The sequence below is a fragment of the Salvelinus namaycush genome, unplaced genomic scaffold, assembly GCF_016432855.1.
Source record: "Salvelinus namaycush isolate Seneca unplaced genomic scaffold, SaNama_1.0 Scaffold1270, whole genome shotgun sequence".
NCBI classification, from domain to species: domain Eukaryota; kingdom Metazoa; phylum Chordata; class Actinopteri; order Salmoniformes; family Salmonidae; genus Salvelinus; species Salvelinus namaycush.
The window spans coordinates 22,501-42,090 of record NW_024057976.1 but is presented as its reverse complement, the minus strand read 5'-3'; the positions used below and the strand labels follow the sequence as shown (position 1 = coordinate 42,090).

At 46.7% G+C, this 19,590-nt stretch overlaps 1 protein-coding gene across 1 annotated transcript in view; it reads left to right on the top strand.

Moving 5' to 3' along the window:
• Window positions 1-19,590, top strand: part of LOC120036262 (cytosolic 5'-nucleotidase 1A-like) — a 39,194-nt gene that overhangs the window by 11,960 nt on the left and 7,644 nt on the right. The window contains exons 3-4 of the mRNA XM_038982740.1: window positions 3,244-3,411; window positions 14,361-14,490. Coding sequence (XP_038838668.1) covers window positions 3,244-3,411; window positions 14,361-14,490 — 298 coding nt within the window. The remainder of the gene's footprint in view (window positions 1-3,243; window positions 3,412-14,360; window positions 14,491-19,590) is intronic.

Sequence of the window (19,590 nt, the reverse complement as noted above, 5' to 3'; positions counted from 1 at the left end):
ACACACACACACACACACACACACACACACACACACACACACACACACACACACACACACACACACACACACACACACACACACACACACACACACACCCACACACCCAAACACCCGCACAAACACACACACAAAAACAAACAAATCTGTCACATGAGAAGATCAGGGTCTTGTCACCTTGTCAGAAGGACTCTCCAGTTACATGTCCCTGTACATGTCACACACACGCACCCCACCCCCCTGAGAAAACACACAGACACACACACATGGATGCATCAGGTGTCCACACACAAACGCACACACAAACACACACACACAAACCTTGCTGGAGGTTTTCCACCATAACCCTAACCAAACCCTACTGGAGGTTTCCCACCATAACCCTAACCAAACCCTACTGGAGGTTTCCCACCATAACCCTAAACAAACCCTACTGGAGGTTTCCCACCATAACCTTAACCAAACCCTACTGGAGGTTTCCCACCATAACCCTAACCCAACCTTGCTAGAGGTTTTCCACCATAACCCTAACCAAACCCTGCTGGAGGTTTTCCACTATAACCCTAACCAAACCCTGCTGGAGGTTTCCCACCATAACCCTAACCAAACCTTGCTGGAGGTTTCCCACTATAACCCTAACCAAACCTTGCTGGAGGTTTCCCACTATAACCCTAACCCAACCCTGCTGGAGGTTTCCCACCATAACCCTAACCCAAACCTTGCTAGAGGTTTTCCCACCATAACCCTAACCAAACCCTGCTGGAGGTTTTCCACTATAACCCTAACCAAACCCTGCTGGAGGTTTCCCACCATAACCCTAACCAAACCTTGCTGGAGGTTTCCCACTATAACCCTAACCAAACCCTGCTGGAGGTTTCCCACTATAACCCTAACCAAACCTTGCTGGAGGTTTCCCACTATAACCCTAACCAAACCCTACTGGAGGTTTCCCACTATAACCCTAACCCAACCTTGCTGGAGGTTTCCCACTATAACCCTAACCAAACCCTACTGGAGGTTTCCCACTATAACCCTAACCCAACCTTGCTGGAGGTTTCCCACTATAACCCTAACCAAACCTTGCTGGAGGTTTCCCACTATAACCCTAACCAAACCTTGCTGGAGGTTTCCCACTATAACCCTAACCAAACCTTGCTGGAGGTGACTAGGTGAAGGGCTGTTAGCGACGTGGAGACTAGGTGAAGGGCTGTTAGCTACCTGGAGACTAGGTGAAGGGCTGTTAGCTACCTGGAGACTAGGTGAAGGGCTGTTAGCTACCTGGAGACTAGGTGAAAGGCTGTTAGCTGCTTGTAGACTAGGTGAAGGGCTGTTAGCTACGTGGAGACTAGGTGAAGGGCTGTTAGCTACCTGGAGACTAGGTGAAGGGCTGTTAGCTACGTGGAGACTAGGTGAAGGGCTGTTAGCTACGTGGAGACTAGGTGAAGGGCTGTTAGCTACGTGTCAACTAGGTGAAGGGCTGTTAGCTACGTGGAGACTGGGTGAAGGGCTGTTAGCGACGTGGAGACTAGGTGAAGGGCTGTTAGCTACGTGGAGACTAGGTGAAGGGCTGTTAGCTACGTGTCGACTAGGTGAAGGGCTGTTAGGTACGTGTCGACTAGGTGAAGGGCTGTTAGCTACCTGGAGACTAGGTGAAGGGCTGTTAGCTACGTGTCAACTAGGTGAAGGGCTATTAGCTACGTGGAGACTGGGTGAAGGGCTGTTAGCTACGTGGAGACTAGGTGAAGGGCTGTTAGCTACGTGGAGACTAGGTGAAGGGCTGTTAGCTACGTGGAGACTAGGTGAAGGGCTGTTAGCTACGTGGAGACTAGGTGAAGGGCTGTTAGCTACGTGTCGACTAGGTGAAGGGCTGTTAGCTACGTGTCGACTAGGTGAAGGGCTGTTAGCTACGTGTCGACTAGGTGAAGGGCTGTTAGCTACGTGTCGACTAAGTGAAGGGCTGTTAGCTACGTGGAGACTAGGTGAAGTGCTGTTTGCTACTTGTAGACTAGGTGAAGGGCTATTAGCTACGTGGAGACTGGGTGAAGGGCTGTTAGCTAGTTGAGACTAGGTGAAGGGGCTGTTAGCTACGTAGAGACTAGGTGAAGGGCTGTTAGCTACGTGTAGACTAGGTGAAGGGCTGTTAGCTACGTGGAGACTAGGTGAAGGGCTGTTAGCTACGTGGAGACTAGGTGATGGGCTGTTAGCTACTTGTAGACTAGGTGAAGGGCTGTTAGCTACGTGGAGACTGGGTGAAGGGCTGTTAGCTACGTGGAGACTAGGTGAAGGGCTGTTAACTACTTGTAGACTAGGTGAAGGGCTGTTAGCTACGTGGAGACTAGGTGAAGGGCTGTTAGCTACGTGTAGACTAGGTGAAGGGCTGTTAGCTACGTGGAGACTAGTTGAAGGGCTGTTACCTACGTGGAGACTAGGTGAAGGGCTGTTAGCTACGTGGAGAGTAGGTGATGGGCTGTTAGCTACGTGGAGACTAGGTGAAGGGCTGTTAGCTACGTGGAGACTAGGTGAAGGGCTGTTCCAGCATGATGTTTTGTGAGGGTTCTCCTATTTCATCTCCTCTCCATGAATCACCTGCTGCCTTCGGTGTGTGTGTGTGTCCATGCGTGTGTGCGTGCGTGCATACCTACGTATGTGTGTGTGTGCCTGCACGTTTGCGTGTCTGGTTACTGTGTGTGTGTGTCTTCGTGTCAGAGGTTGGGAATAGGTATCATGTACTGCTTAATTGAGGCCATCTTGAACATGCATTAGCTACTAATATATCAAACTGTTCCCAGAATACACTGATGTCCTTAACCGGGTTCATTTCACAGACCTGTGTTGTATGATGCATGTGGTTAGTTCGATGTCTTCACAGTCTAACCTATCCCCCTCTTTCTCTACCTCCCATTCTGTCAAAACTAATTTCTCGCTTTGTCTTTCCATTTTCCCATCCTTCTCAACCCTTCTCAACCCTTCTTCCTGTCCCATCTGCTTTCTCCCTTTATCATTCCATTACCCAACCCTTTTCAACCTTTCTCATCCCTTCCTCCTGTCCCATCTGCTTTCTCTCTTTATCATTCCATTACCCAACCCTTCTCAACCCTTCTCAACCGTTCCTCCTTCCCATCTGCTTTCCCTATTGCTATTCATCTCTACACATCCAATCTCTCTCCATCTCAACCCTTCACAACTTTCTTTCTATCCCCCCCCCCCCCACCCCCCCCCCACCCCCCCCTCGCGTCTCTGCAGCCCAAGCCAGAGAATGCGGTGACCATTGCGGTGTCGTCCCGGGTCCTGTTCCGTACTGAGACGGAGCAGAAGGTGTATGAGCAGAAGGGGGTGGAGGAGTACCTAAGGTACCAGGTGGAGCACGAGAACGAACCCTTCGCCCCTGGACCAGCCTTCTCCTTCGTCAAGGTTAGAGTCATACAATCACACTACCCTTCGCCCCTGGATCAGCCTTGTCCTTCGTCAAGGTTAGAGTCATACAAACACACTACCCTTCGCCCCTGGATCAGCCTTCTCCCTCATCAAGGTTAAAGTCATACAATCACACTACCCTTCGCCCCTGGATCAGCCTTGTCCTTCGTCAAGGTTAGAGTCATACAATCACACTACCCTTCGCCCCTGGATCAGCCTTGTCCTTCGTCAAGGTTAAAGTCATACAATCACACTGAGACGACACAAACAAACACTTCCATACCATATATGGACTCAATGATGAACAAGGAAACAGGATACATGTCGTCCCCCACAATGATGCAACGTCCCCCCCCCCCTTGGGCCAATTGAGATATCGCGTGTGACTAATACATTTCAGTTATCGTGTGCGACCACAGATTATACATTATATTGACCAGATACTCATGTCGCCGCAATGAATATGAAAAGACATATCTTTAAAAATGGAAGGCAGTCCAGCCTGGGTACCAGTCCAAGGCTTGACATTCAGATCAATTTGATAGTGGCACACTGGGTCAGTACCACAGTACTACAGTCCTAAATGAGAAAATGACTGTCCCTGTCCAAGATCACAGGAAAGCAAGTTATGCATGCAAAATTTAATTTCATGTTTCGTTAGCAGTCTGGGAAAGTACCTTATATTATAGCCAACCATATAATCTGATTGTAACAAAGATTTTATGATGACATATAGAGTATATTATATAGACTATATCAAACAGTTGACAATATAATATTCCTCACCAGAAATTAGTCCAATAGCACATATCTTTAGGGCCTGTACATGGTCCATATTATCAGGCAGGGGTGCTATATTAGCAATAAGCATTATCACCTGTAGCTTGATGCAGCACGGTGGCCACATGGCTGAAGCATGGTCACCTGTCCGATGCAGCATGGTGGCCACATGGCTGAAGCATGGTCACCTGTCTGATGCAGCATGGTGGCCACATGGCTGAAGCATGGTCACCTGTAGTCTGATGCAGCACGGTGGCTGCAAGGCTGAAGCATGGTCACATGTCTGATGCAGCATGGTGGACACATGGCTGAAGCATTATCACCTGTCTGATGCAGCATGGTGGCTACATGGCTGAAGCATGGTCACCTGTAGCCTGATGCAGCATGGTGGCCACATGGTTGAAGCATTATCACCTGTATCCTGATGCAGCATGGTGGCTACATGGCTGAAGCATGGTCACCTGTAGCCTGATGTAGCATGGTGGCCACATGGCTGAAGCATTATCACCTGTAGCCTGATGCAGCATGGTTGCTACATGGCTGAAGCATGGCCATCTGTCTGATGCAGCATGGTGGCTACATGGCTGAAGCATGGTCACCTGTAGCCTGATGCAGCATGGTGGCTACATGGCTGGAGCATGGTCACCTGTAGCCTGATGCAGCATGGTGGCTACATGGCTGAAGCATGGTCACCTGTAGCCTGATGCAGCACGGTGGCCACATGGCTGAAGCATTATCACCTGTATCCTGATGCAGCATGGTGGCTACATGGCTGAAGCATGGTCACCTGTAGCCTGATGCAGCATGGTGGCCACATGGCTGAAGCATTATCACATGTATCCTGATGCAGCATGGTGGCTACATGACTTAAGCATTATCACCTGTAGCCTGATGCAGCATGGTGGCTACATGGTTGAAGCATGGTCACCTGAAGCCTGATGCAGCATGGTGGCTACATGGCTAAAGCATTATCACCTGTCTGATGCAGCACGGTGGCTACATGGCTGAAGCATGGTCACCTGTAGTCTGATGCAGCATGGTGGCTACATGGCTGAAGCATTATCACCTGTCTGATGCAGCACGGTGGCTACATGGCTGAAGCATGGTCACCTGTAGTCTGATGCAGCATGGTGGCTACATGGCTGAAGCATGGTCACCTGTAGCCTGATGCAGCACGGTGGCTACATGGCTGAAGCATTATCACCTGTATCCTGATGCAGCATGGAGGCTACATGACTGAAGCATTATCACCTGAAGCCGGATGCAGCATGGTGGCTACATGGCTGAAGCATAGTCACCTGTAGTCTGATGCAGCATGGTGGCTACATGGTTGAAGCATGGTCACCTGAAGCCTGATGCAGCATGGTGGCTACATGGCTGAAGCATGGTCACCTGTCTGATGCAGCATGGTGGCCACATGGCTGAAGCATTATCACCTGCAGCCTGATGCAGCACGGTGGCTACATGGCTGAAGCATGGTCACCTGTCTGATGGAGCACGGTGGCTACATGGCTGAAGCATTATCACCTGTCTGATGCAGCACGGTGGCTACATGGCTGAGGCATTATCACCTGTCTGATGCAGCATGGTGGCTACATGGCTGAAGCATTATCACCTGTCTGATGCAGCATGGTGGCTACATGGCTGAGGCATTATCATCTGTAGCCTGATGCAGCATGGTGGCTACATGGCTGAAGCATTATCACCTGTCTGATGCAGCATGGTGGCCACATGGCTGAAGCATGGTCACCTGTAGCCTGATTCAGCACGGTGGCTACATGGCTGAAGCATGGTCACCTGTAGCCTGATATAGCATGGTGGCTACATGGCTGAAGCATTATCACCTGTCTGATGCAGCATGGTGGCCACATGGCTGAAGCATGGTCACCTGTAGCCTGATGCAGCATGGTGGCTACATGGCTGAAGCATTATCACCTGTCTGATGCAGCATGGTGGCCACATGGCTGAAGCATGGTCACCTGTAGCCTGATGCAGCATGGTGGCTACATGGCTGAAGCATGGTCACCTGTATCCTGATGCAGCACGGTGGCCACATGGCTGAAGCATGGCCACCTGTCTGATGCAGCATGGTGGCCACATGGCTGAAGCATTATCACCTGTAGTCTGATGCAGCATGGTGGCCACATGGCTGAAGCATGGTCACCTGTAGCCTGATGCAGCATGGTGGCCACATGGCTGAAGCATTATCACTTGTAGCCTGATGCAACATGGTGGCCACATGGCTGAAGCATTATCACCTGTAGTCTGATGCAGCACCGTGGCTACATGGCTGAAGCATTATCACCTGTAGCCTGATGCAGCATGGTTGCTACATGGCTGAAGCATGGTCACCTGAAGCCTGATGCAGCACGGTGGCTACATGGCTGAAGCATTATCACCTGTAGCCTGATGCAGCATGGTTGCTACATGGCTGAAGCATGGTCACCTGAAGCCTGATGCAGCACGGTGGCTACATGGCTGAAGCATGGTCACCTGTAGCCTGATGCAGCACGGTGGCTACATGGCTGAAGCATTATCACCTGTAGCCTGATGCAGCATGGTTGCTACATGGCTGAAGCATGGTCACCTGAAGCCTGATGCAGCACGGTGGCTACATGGCTGAAGCATTATCACCTGTAGCCTGATGCAGCACGGTGGCTACATGGCTGAAGCATGGTCACCTGTAGCCTGATGCAACACGGTGGCTACATGGCTGAAGCATGGTCACCTGAAGCCTGATGCAGCACGGTGGCTACATGGCTGAAGCATGGTCACCTGTAGCCTGATGCAACACGGTGGCTACATGGCTGAAGCATGGTCACCTGTAGCCTGATGCAGCACGGTGGCTACATGGCTGAAGCATGGTCACCTGTAGCCTGATGCAGCACGGTGGCTACATGGCTGAAGCATGGTCACCTGTAGCCTGATGCAGCACGGTGGCTACATGGCTGAAGCATGGTCACCTGTAGCCTGATGCAGCACGGTGGCTACATGGCTGAAGCATGGTCACCTGTAGCCTGATGCAACACGGTGGCTACATGGCTGAAGCATGGTCACCTGTAGCCTGATGCAACACGGTGGCTACATGGCTGAAGCATGGTCACCTGTAGCCTGATGCAGCACGGTGGCTACATGGCTGAAGCATGGTCACCTGTAGCCTGATGCAGCACGGTGGCTACATGGCTGAAGCATGGTCACCTGTAGCCTGATGCAGCACGGTGGCTACATGGCTGAAGCATGGTCACCTGAAGCCTGATGCAGCACGGTGGCTACATGGCTGAAGCATGGTCACCTGTAGCCTGATGCAACACGGTGGCTACATGGCTGAAGCATGGTCACCTGAAGCCTGATGCAGCACGGTGGCTACATGGCTGAAGCATGGTCACCTGAAGCCTGATGCAGCACGGTGGCTACATGGCTGAAGCATGGTCACCTGAAGCCTGATGCAGCACGGTGGCTACATGGCTGAAGCATGGTCACCTGAAGCCTGATGCAGCACGGTGGCTACATGGCTGAAGCATGGTCACCTGAAGCCTGATGCAGCACGGTGGCTACATGGCTGAAGCATGGTCACCTGTAGCCTGATGCAGCACGGTGGCTACATGGCTGAAGCATGGTCACCTGTAGCCTGATGCAACACGGTGGCTACATGGCTGAAGCATGGTCACCTGAAGCCTGATGCAGCACGGTGGCTACATGGCTGAAGCATGGTCACCTGTAGCCTGATGCAACACGGTGGCTACATGGCTGAAGCATGGTCACCTGTAGCCTGATGCAGCACGGTGGCTACATGGCTGAAGCATGGTCACCTGAAGCCTGATGCAACACGGTGGCTACATGGCTGAAGCATGGTCACCTGTAGCCTGATGCAACACGGTGGCTACATGGCTGAAGCATGGTCACCTGTAGCCTGATGCAACACGGTGGCTACATGGCTGAAGCATGGTCACCTGTAGCCTGATGCAACACGGTGGCTACATGGCTGAAGCATGGTCACCTGTAGCCTGATGCAACACGGTGGCTACATGGCTGAAGCATGGTCACCTGAAGCCTGATGCAGCACGGTGGCTACATGGCTGAAGCATGGTCACCTGTAGCCTGATGCAGCACGGTGGCTACATGGCTGAAGCATGGTCACCTGTAGCCTGATGCAGCACGGTGGCTACATGGCTGAAGCATGGTCACCTGAAGCCTGATGCAGCACGGTGGCTACATGGCTGAAGCATGGTCACCTGAAGCCTGATGCAGCACGGTGGCTACATGGCTGAAGCATGGTCACCTGTAGCCTGATGCAGCACGGTGGCTACATGGCTGAAGCATGGTCACCTGTAGCCTGATGCAGCACGGTGGCTACATGGCTGAAGCATGGTCACCTGTAGCCTGATGCAGCACGGTGGCTACATGGCTGAAGCATGGTCACCTGAAGCCTGATGCAGCACGGTGGCTACATGGCTGAAGCATGGTCACCTGTAGCCTGATGCAGCACGGTGGCTACATGGCTGAAGCATGGTCACCTGAAGCCTGATGCAGCACGGTGGCTACATGGCTGAAGCATGGTCACCTGTAGCCTGATGCAGCACGGTGGCTACATGGCTGAAGCATGGTCACCTGAAGCCTGATGCAGCACGGTGGCTACATGGCTGAAGCATGGTCACCTGTAGCCTGATGCAGCACGGTGGCTACATGGCTGAAGCATGGTCACCTGTAGCCTGATGCAGCACGGTGGCTACATGGCTGAAGCATGGTCACCTGAAGCCTGATGCAGCACGGTGGCTACATGGCTGAAGCATGGTCACCTGTAGCCTGATGCAGCACGGTGGCTACATGGCTGAAGCATGGTCACCTGTAGCCTGATGCAGCACGGTGGCTACATGGCTGAAGCATGGTCACCTGAAGCCTGATGCAGCACGGTGGCTACATGGCTGAAGCATGGTCACCTGTAGCCTGATGCAGCACGGTGGCTACATGGCTGAAGCATGGTCACCTGAAGCCTGATGCAGCACGGTGGCTACATGGCTGAAGCATGGTCACCTGTAGCCTGATGCAGCACGGTGGCTACATGGCTGAAGCATGGTCACCTGTAGCCTGATGCAGCACGGTGGCTACATGGCTGAAGCATGGTCACCTGTAGCCTGATGCAGCACGGTGGCTACATGGCTGAAGCATGGTCACCTGTAGCCTGATGCAGCACGGTGGCTACATGGCTGAAGCATGGTCACCTGAAGCCTGATGCAGCACGGTGGCTACATGGCTGAAGCATGGTCACCTGTAGCCTGATGCAGCACGGTGGCTACATGGCTGAAGCATGGAGTTTCTCCTCTGCATTGTTTACTCAAGTAGGCAAATCATTAGTTAGATCACAAAGTGATATTTTGCTTGTTTAATGTCCTAATCTGGCACTAATACATGTCCCACTAATACAATCATGTGATTATTATTGTGTTTATAAATACAGTGTAATTGTTTGAATTTTACAGTGAATATAGGCTTCCCGTAGTTACTTTTGTTATTGTAAATGCCATCAAATCTATTGTGTTTTCAGAGATTGCATTTAGGAAAGTTGCACAGTGACATTTCTTTCTGCCCAGCAATCAGCTGTGTGAGGAGTCCACTTTCCACCAAACAGTTGATATTAACCTGATAAATAGCTCATGAACAGCTTCGGGAATTAATCATTTTTTAAAAACAATTGTATAGGCATAAACTACAGAATAAAATTATTCCAATATACATTTTGTATTTAACCAACAAGTGATTTAAAAAATAATAATGTTCATGTTTTGACAAGCAAGCAGCTTATGTAGGACTGTGTAAACCTTTCTTTGCCAATAAGGACATCGCTGTGTCCGATATGAAAAAAGACTGAAAAGCAGGTGGACTTCCGAATGCACAGTTGAAGTCGGAAGTTTAGATACACTTAAGTTGGAGTCACTAAAACTCGTTTTTCAACCACTACACACATTTCTTGTTAACAAACTATAGTTTTGGCAAGTCAGTTAGGACATCTACTTCGTGCATGACCAAGTAATTTTTCAAACAATTGTTTACAGACAGATTATTTCACTGTATCACAATTCCAGTGGGTCAGAAGTTTACATACACTACGTTGACTGTGCCTTTAAACGGCTTGGAAAATTCCAGAAAATTATGTCATGGATTTAGAAGCTTCTGATTGGCTAATTGACATAATTTGAGTCAATTGGAGGTGTACATGTGGATGTATTTCAAGGCCTACCTTCACACTCAGTGCCTATTTGCTTGACATCATGGGAAAATCAAAAGAAATCAGCCAAGACCTCAGAAAAAAATTTGTAGACCTTCACAAGTCTGGATCATCCTTGGGAGCAATTTCCAAACGCCTGAAGGTACCACATTCATCTGTACAAACAATAGTACGCAAGTATAAACAACATGTGACCACACAGCCGTCATACCGCTCATGATGGAGACGCGTTCTGTCTCCTAGAGATGAATGTACTTTGGTGTGAAAAGTGCAAATCAATCCCAGAACAACAGCAAAGGACCTTGTGAAGATGCTGGAGGAAACGGGTACAAAAATATCTCTATCCACAGAAAAAAATGAGTCCTATATCAACATAACCTGAAAGGCCGCTTAGCAAGGAAGAAGCCACTGCTCCAAAACCACCATAAAAAAGCCAGTCTACGGTTTGCAACTGCACATTGGGACAAAGATCGTACTTTTTGGAGAAACATCCTGTGGTCTGATGAAACAAATATAGAACTGTTTGGCCATAATGACCATCGTTATGTTTGGAGGAAAAAGGGGGAGGCTTGCAAGCCGAAGAACACCATCCCAACCATGAAGCATGGGGGTGGCAGCATAATGTCGTGGGGGTGCTTTGCTGCAGGAGGGACTGGTGCACTTCACAAAATAGATGGCATCATGAGAAAGGGAAATTATGTGGATATATTGAAGCAACATCTCAAGACATCAGTCAGGAAGTTAAAGCTTGGTCGCAAATGGGTCTTCCAAATGGACAATGACCCCAAGCATACTTCCAAAGTTGTGGTAAAATGGCTGAAGGACAACAAAGTAAAGGTATTGGAGTGGCCATCACAAAGTCTTGGCCTACAAACCTGGCTCAGCTACACCAACTCTGTCAGGAGGAATGGGCCAAAATGCACCCAACTTATTGTGGGAAGCTTGTGGAAGGCTACCTGAAATGTTTGACCCAAGTTAAACAATTTAAAGGCCATGCTACCAAATACTAATTGATTGTATGTAAACTTGTAACCCATTGGGAATGTGATGAAAGAAATAAAAGCTGAAATAAATAATTCTCTCTTATATTATTCTGACATTTCACATTCTTAAAATAAAGTGGTGATCCTAACTGACCTAAGACAGGGAATTGTTACTAGGATTAAATGTCAGGATTTGTATTAATCTGAGTTTAAATGTATTTGGCTAACGTGTATGTAAACTTCCAACTTCAACTGTACATGCTGATATTGAACTCAGAATTTATAGGCTTCCTGTCTCCGCTGAGACGGGTCTGTGGCGTAGTCTACTGAGACGGGTCTGTGGGATAGTCTACTGAGGCGGGTCTGTGACGTAGCCTACTGAGATGGGTCTGTGGCGTAGTCTACTGAGACGGGTCTGTGGCGTAGCCTACTGAGACGGGTATGTGGTGTAGCCTACTGAGACGGGGCTCACTCGAAACGGAGAGGAAATGCTTGTTGATAACAAGTGTGAAGAATCAGACATCGGGAAGATTGTGAAGGATGAAATACAAATATATATATCATTTTTATCTGTTTTGGAGTTTGAAAATTGGACCATATGAAAGCTTGATTAATTAGCCCGGTGAGCTCTGCGGTTGTTGTGGTGCCAGCGGGCAGCCCTGAATGTATTAGCCCTGCAGTATCATTAGCGAATTCAATCCCTGTACTACACTTCACGTACCAAAGAAACACTGTCACCTGCTGGAGAATACTTATTTTGGGCCCAGTTATCCCTCTTCCCGCTTCTCCTCTTCTTCTCTGGTGTGACTCACACATTATAGTTAATTACCATAGCTCCCGCCTTGGGCCATTCAGTGTCATTTTGTAAATGCTGGATCTCTATGGCAAGACGCATCATTCAACCAAGTTTAGTCAACACCCGGGCCAATGCTGTCTGACTTATAGAATATGACTTGATCGTGGGGGACAACAAAGATTCATGGATGCTTAAAGTATGACCATACACTAGACTTACAGAGACACTGAAATAGATCAACTATGGTAGAGTACTGAGGTGGTAGATTACTGAGGTGGTAGATTACTGAGGTGGTAGATTACTGAGGTGGTAGAGTACTGAGGTGGAAGAGTACTGTGGTTGAAGAGTACTGTGGTTGTAGAGTACTGAGGTGGTAGAGTACTGAGGTTGAAGAGTACTGTGGTTGAAGAGTACTGAGGTTGTAGAGTACTGAGGTTGAAGAGTACTGAGGTTGTAGAGTACTGAGGTTGAAGAGTACTGAGGTTGAAGAGTACTGAGGTGGTAGAATACTGAGGTTGTAGAGTACTGAGGTTGTAGAGTAATGAGGTGGTAGAATACTGAGGTTGTAGAGTAATGAGGTTGTAGAGTAATGAGGTTGTAGAGTAGTGAGGTGGTAGATTACTGAGGTTCTAGAGTACTGAGGTTGTAGAGTAATGAGGTTGTAGAGTACTGAGGTTGTAGAGTACTGAGGTTGTAGAGTAATGAGGTGGTAGAATACTGAGGTTGTAGAGTACTGAGGTTCTAGAGTACTGAGGTTGTAGAGTTCTGAGGTTCTAGAGTACTGAGTTGATAGAATACTGAGGTTCTAGAGTACTGAGGTTCTAGAGTACTGAGTTGATAGAGTACTGAGGTTGTAGAGTACTGAGGTGGGTGTCCCTTCCACAGGATGGTTGGGCTAACATAGGCTAATGGGATTAGCATGAGGTTGTAAGTAACAAGAAAATTGCCCAGGACATAGACATTTCTGATATTGGCAGAAAGCTTAAATTCTTGTTAATCTAACTGCACTGTCCAATTTACAGTAGCTATTACAGTGAAAGAATACCATACTATTGTTTGAGGAGAGTGCACAATTTTGAACAAGAAAAGTTATTAATAAACAAATTAGACACATTTAGGCAGTCTTGATACAACATTTTGAACAGAAATGCAATGGTTCATTGGATCAGTCTAAAACGTTGCACATACACTGATGCCATCTAGTGGCCAAAATCTAAATTGCACCTGGGCTGGATTAATACTTTATGGCTTTTCTCTTGCATTTCAAAGATGATGGTACAAAAAAGTACAAAAGAACGGTTGGTTTTTATCTTTTACCAGATCTATTGTGTTATATTCTACTACATTCCTTTCATATTTCCATAAACTTCAAAGTGTTTCCTTTTAAACGGTACCAATAAGATGCATATCCTTGCTTCAGGGCCTGAGCTACAGGCAGTTAGATTTGGGTATGTCATTTTAGGCGAAAATTGGGCTAATCCTTAAGAGTTTTTTTAAGTACCATCACTGAAATAAAAATTCAAGTCAATGCAGTCCTAAAAAAAAAGATTGAGTAAGAGGCAAAAAAAACTCTTTCCCCAAAGACTTTGAGAGACGTAAAAAAAATGTATAGGACCTGTCGCAGTAACACACAGACACGTTCCGTTACTTGTTTTGGCTTAATGACCCATATCACATGGGTAAAGCATGCAACCGCAACCATGGAAACACAGTGGTAGTGGCTGATGTTACATTGATTTAGAAGGTTTTATCTCCCGGGTCTGTACGAGATGGGACGCTTTCACTATTGATCTGTATGCCGAATGCTATTACAAGTGTACTGATTACATTACCCATAATCCTTTGCTCTCCCCTGCTATCCCATCAGGCTTTGGAGACGGGGATATTGATCTGTATGCTGAATGCTATTACAAGTGTACTGATTACATTACCCATAATCCTTTGCTCTTCCCTGCTATCCCATCAGGCCTTGGAGACGGGGCTATTGATTTGTATGCTGAATGCTATTACATGTATACTGATTACATTACCCATAATCCTTTGCTCTCCCCTGCTATCCCATCAGGCCTTGGAGACGGTGATATTGATTTGTTTGCTGAATGCTATTACATGTATACTGACTACATTACCCATAGATCTGTTTTCTCCTCTGGTCTTCTGTCAGGCGTTGGAGGCGGTGAATGCCCGTCTGAGAGAACTGTACCCAGAGAGTGAAGAACTGTTTGACATCGTCCTGGTGACCTATAACCACGCCCACGTAGGAGTCAGGCTAATCAATACCATCAACCATCACAGTGAGTCTCACACACACACACACTTAGCACACTCACACGGAGGCATATGCACGCGTGTTAGGATGCACCTGCATGAAACGGGCACAAGCACGTACTGTCCCACAATTCATAGCGAAACTAGCGTACACTCAAGAAGAGAGCACGTGTGCTGCCTCAGTCAACGTGTCACAGGTATCAGCGTCAGTTTACCCTGGTTCTCTCAGATCTGGGAAATATCAGCAGATGTAGGTTCTTGATTTGACCACCCGGTTGTTGCAGAATTGTTTTTTAAATGGCTTCTAAAGTTTGTAATTTCCACTTTAAAATATAAGACTCGATGTGCCCTAAAAACAAACATGTATCAACCCCTACAAAAATGTCCATTAATTATAATCCACACAATAATTTTACATTTCCTGTTGCTGCAGGATTATTTTCCTACTGTGAGAAACAGGTCAAATTAAGACCCCACATCTGCAGCTTTCATTGTGTGCCTCGAATACTGCATAGCGCTATATACTTCATCTAGAAGCCTAGAATAGAAGGGTTCCGGAAGGGGTTATTCGGCTGTCCCCATGGGGAAACCCTGTTTGATTCCAGGTAGAACCCTTTCGGGTTCCATGTAGAACCCTTTCGGGTTCCATGTAGAACCCTGTGGTTATAGATGGAAATCAAATGGGTTCTACCTGGAATCAAAAAGGGTTATTCAAAGGGTTATCCTATGTGGTCAGCCAATGAATCCTTTTACATTCTAGTTGGCACTTTTGTAGGCACAGACTGGGGATCGACTTAGCCTTTACAAAGTCGGACTGTTCACCATTTCGGGGAAATAGCTAAACTGACCTGACATCTACGTACCACTTTCATGTAGAGTTTCCCAGATGCCATGAACCATATCTCTAATGGCTCTCTGTGTGTGTGAACGAACGCAAACCAGAAACCAAAGCCGTTTCCCAAATAATGGGTCAGGTCCCAAGGGTCCCGACCAGTCCCTCGTGGTTCGCGGCTGAAGCAAAGCCTTGGTTGTGGCAAGACAAAATGTATTTATGTATTTTTTTTATTTTTTATTGATGGGTCGCCAAACAAAAGACTTTTGGGCGGGTCACAACAATGAAAACAAGTTAGGGAAGTGGCTTCCTTCAGAGCTCCCAGATGCCTCCATGTCTTGTCATCTGATGTTAGATCTCTCCAGTGGTCCTCTGTGTGATCACACAACACGAACCACACTCCCTGACCTCTTGACATTTTCTCTAGAGAACACAATAAACAAACACGGACAAGATGGCCGCGCAGACGTCAAGGAGATTCGATTCTGTAATACAAACTGTTCTTTAGGGTCCATCCCAAATGAAACCCTTTACAGTGAACTACTTTTGACCAGAGCTCACACCGTATTACCTATATCAGTTACAGGTTAGTCATTTAGCAGATGCTCTTATCCAGAGAGACTTACAGGAGCAGTTAGAGCCTTGCTCAAGGGCACATCGACAGATTTTTCACCTAGTCGGCTGGGGGATTCAAACCAGAGACTTTTCGGGTTACTGGCCCAACGGTCTTAACCGCTAAGCTACCTACCGCCCAGAACTAAAAGTAGTGCACTATATAGGGAATAGGGTGACGTTCGGGATGAAGACCTATTGTGGAAGTGAATTAGGAGATGTCTATGCCACAAGTGCGTAGGTTTAAAAAAAGGCAGAAGTGATAAGTAGTGTTGAATGCAACTCCCCTTATAGAAGATAGGGGCTTTTTTTGGGACACTCACACAGTATATACACTACCGTTCAAAAGTTTGAGGTCACTTAGAAAAGTCCTTCTTTTTGAAAGAAAAGCACATTTTTTATGTCCATTAAAATAACATCAAATTGATCAGAAATACAGTGCGAACATTGTTAATGTTGTAAATGACTATTGTAGCTGGAAACAGCTGATTTTCTATGGAATATCTACGTAGGTGTGCATAGGCCCATTATCAGTAACCATCACTCCTATGGCATGTTGTGTTAGCTAATCCAAGTTTATCATTTTAAAAGGAAACCGTCTACTGCTGCGTCCCGAATGAAACCTTATTCAATCAATCAATCAAATGTATTTATAAAGCCCTTTTTACTTCAGCCGAAGTCACAAAGTGCTGTACAGAAACCCAGCCTAAAACCCCAAACAGCAAGCAATACACACTGTTCAAAAGTAGTGAACTATACAGGGAACAGGGTGCATTTGGGATTCAGGCTGTGTATGAGCAGGTGAAAATTGACGTCCTTGTGTGGACATTGGATTGGCTCTTCGACAACATAATGTAGACATTGGATTGGCTCTTTGGGGTGTGTGACAACATAATGTAGACATTGGATTGGCTCTTTGGGGTGTGTGACAACATAATGTAGACATTGGATTGGCTCTTTGGGGTGTGTGAGAACATAATGTAGACATTGGATTGGCTCTTTGGGGTGTGTGACAACATAATGTAGACATTGGATTGGCTCTTTGGGGTGTGTGAGAACATAATGTAGACATTGGATTGGCTCTTTGGGGTGTGTGAGAACATAATGTAGACATTGGATTGGCCCTTTGGGGTGTGTGAGAACATAATGTAGACATGGGATTGGCTCTTTGGGGTGTGTGAGAACATAATGTAGACATTGGATTGGCCCTTTGGGGTGTGTGACAACATAATGTAGACATTGGATTGGCTCTTTGGGGTGTGTGACAACATAATGTAGACATTGGATTGGCCCTTTGGGGTGTGTGACAACATAATGTAGACATGGGATTGGCTCTTTGGGGTGTGTGACAACATAATGTAGACATTGGATTGGCTCTTTGGGGTGTGTGACAACATAATGTAGACATTGGATTGGCTCTTTGGGGTGTGTAACAACATAATGTAGACATTGGATTGGCTCTTTGGGGTGTGTGACAACATAATGTAGACATTGGATTGGCTCTTTGACAACATAATGTAGACATTGGATTGGCTCTTTGGGGTGTGTGACAACATAGTCGCTCTGAGAGATTCCATGCATCTACTTTACATAAATACATGGAATGATTGGCATGTTCTGTAATTTATGTAGCATACATTAAAATACCAGTGCCCCTGTTTGCAGGAGAGAGAGAGATCTGATTTGAAAAACCCCATCAGAATCAGTATAGAAATCTCCCCTCTTAGAGAGCTATCAAGTTGCAAGGGAATTAGATTTCAGTTTCATAAGATCTTCTCAGGACACACAACTTCTTGTAAAATTATGTTTATTCATGTTTTCTCTAAAGGATACTGCTGTGAGAAGGCTTAACTACAGGCATAAAAAACACTTTGATGTCTGGATGTCAGTGAAGTTGTTCCAGTATAAGCAATCATATACCTAGCAGTCTAAAGTATATTACGGCAGAAGACTGGTGCTACTGTGCTGTCAATGTGCTGTATCATCAGGCCTCGTCCTGTCAATGTACTGTATCATCAGGCCTCGTCCTGTCAATGCACTGTATCATCAGGCCTCGTCCTGTCAATGTACTGTATCATCAGGCCTCGTCCTGTTAATGTACTGTATCATCAGGCCTCGTCCTGTCAATGTACTGTATCATCAGGCCTCGTCCTGTTAATGTACTGTATCATCAGGCCTCGTCCTGTCAATGTACTGTATCATCAGGCCTCGTCCTGTCAATGTACTGTATCATCAGGCCTCGTCCTGTCAATATACTGTATCATCAGGCCTCGTCCTGTCAATGTGAGGTATCATCAGGCCTCGTCCTGTCAATGTGCTGTATCATCAGGCCTCGTCCTGTCAATGTACTGTATCATCAGGCCTCGTCATGTCAATGTACTGTATCATCAGGCCTCGTCCTGTTAATGTACTGTATCATCAGGCCTCGTCCTGTCAATGTGAGGTATCATCAGGCCTTGTCCTGTCAATGTACTGTATCATCAGGCCTCGTCCTGTCGATGTACTGTATCATCAGGCCTCGTCCTGTCAATGTACTGTATCATCAGGCCTCGTCCTGTCAATGTACTGTATCATCAGGCCTCGTCCTGTCAATGTACTGTATCATCAGGCCTCGTCCTGTCAATGTACTGTATCATCAGGCCTCGTCCTGTCAATGTACTGTATCATCAGGCCTCGTCTTCTTACGGCTAGGGTCCTTTTTCAGAATTTCCGCCTGACTGACGTGCCCAAAGTAAACTACCTGTTACTCAGGCCCTGAAGCCAGGATATGCATATAATTGGTATCATTGGATAGAAAACACTTTGAAGTTTGTAGAAATGTTAAAATAATGTATGAGACTATAACACAATTGATATGGTTGGAGAAAATCCAAAGAAAAACCAACCAGAATGTTTTTTTGTTGTTGTTGAGATCCCATGCTCTTTCAATGGAAAGCTATGGGTCCATGCAATTCCAGCTACCAGATTGCAATTCCTATGGCTTCCACTAGATGTCAACAGTATTTGTTCAAGGTTTCAGGCTTGTTTCTTCCAAAACGAGGAAGAATTTTGAGTTTTGGTACTGAGAGTCACAGTTGTAAATCAGTCTGTGCGCACGCAACGAAGAGGACGCACGCTTGCTAATTTGACTTTCCTATTGAACATACTTCTTTCTGTATGAAAGTTGAATGATTGGATTACTGAAATCGATGGCGCCAACTAAACTGACTTTTTGAGATATAAAGGATTTTATCTAACAAAATGACCATTCATGTTGTAGCTCGGACCCTTGGGATTGCAAACAGAGGAAGATTTTCAAAAAGTAAATTATTATTTAATCGCTATTTGTGATTTTATGAAGCCTATGCTGGTTGAAAAATATGTTGATGTGGGGCGCCGTCCTCAGACAATCAGAGCATGGTTTGCTTTCGCTGTAAAGCCTATTATCGGACAACGCAGTTAGATTAACAAGAATTTAAGCTTTTAACCGATGTAAGATACTTGTATGTTCATAAATGTTTAATATTACGATTATTTATTTGAATTGCGCACCCTCCAATTTCACCGGATGTTGTCGAACAGATGCCTAGCCTCTAATATATATCATCAGGCCTCATCCTCAGCCCAGATCAATAAAAACGTAATAGAAAGACACTGATGAGGACATGAATGAACACATGACATAAAGACGACAATGAATGGT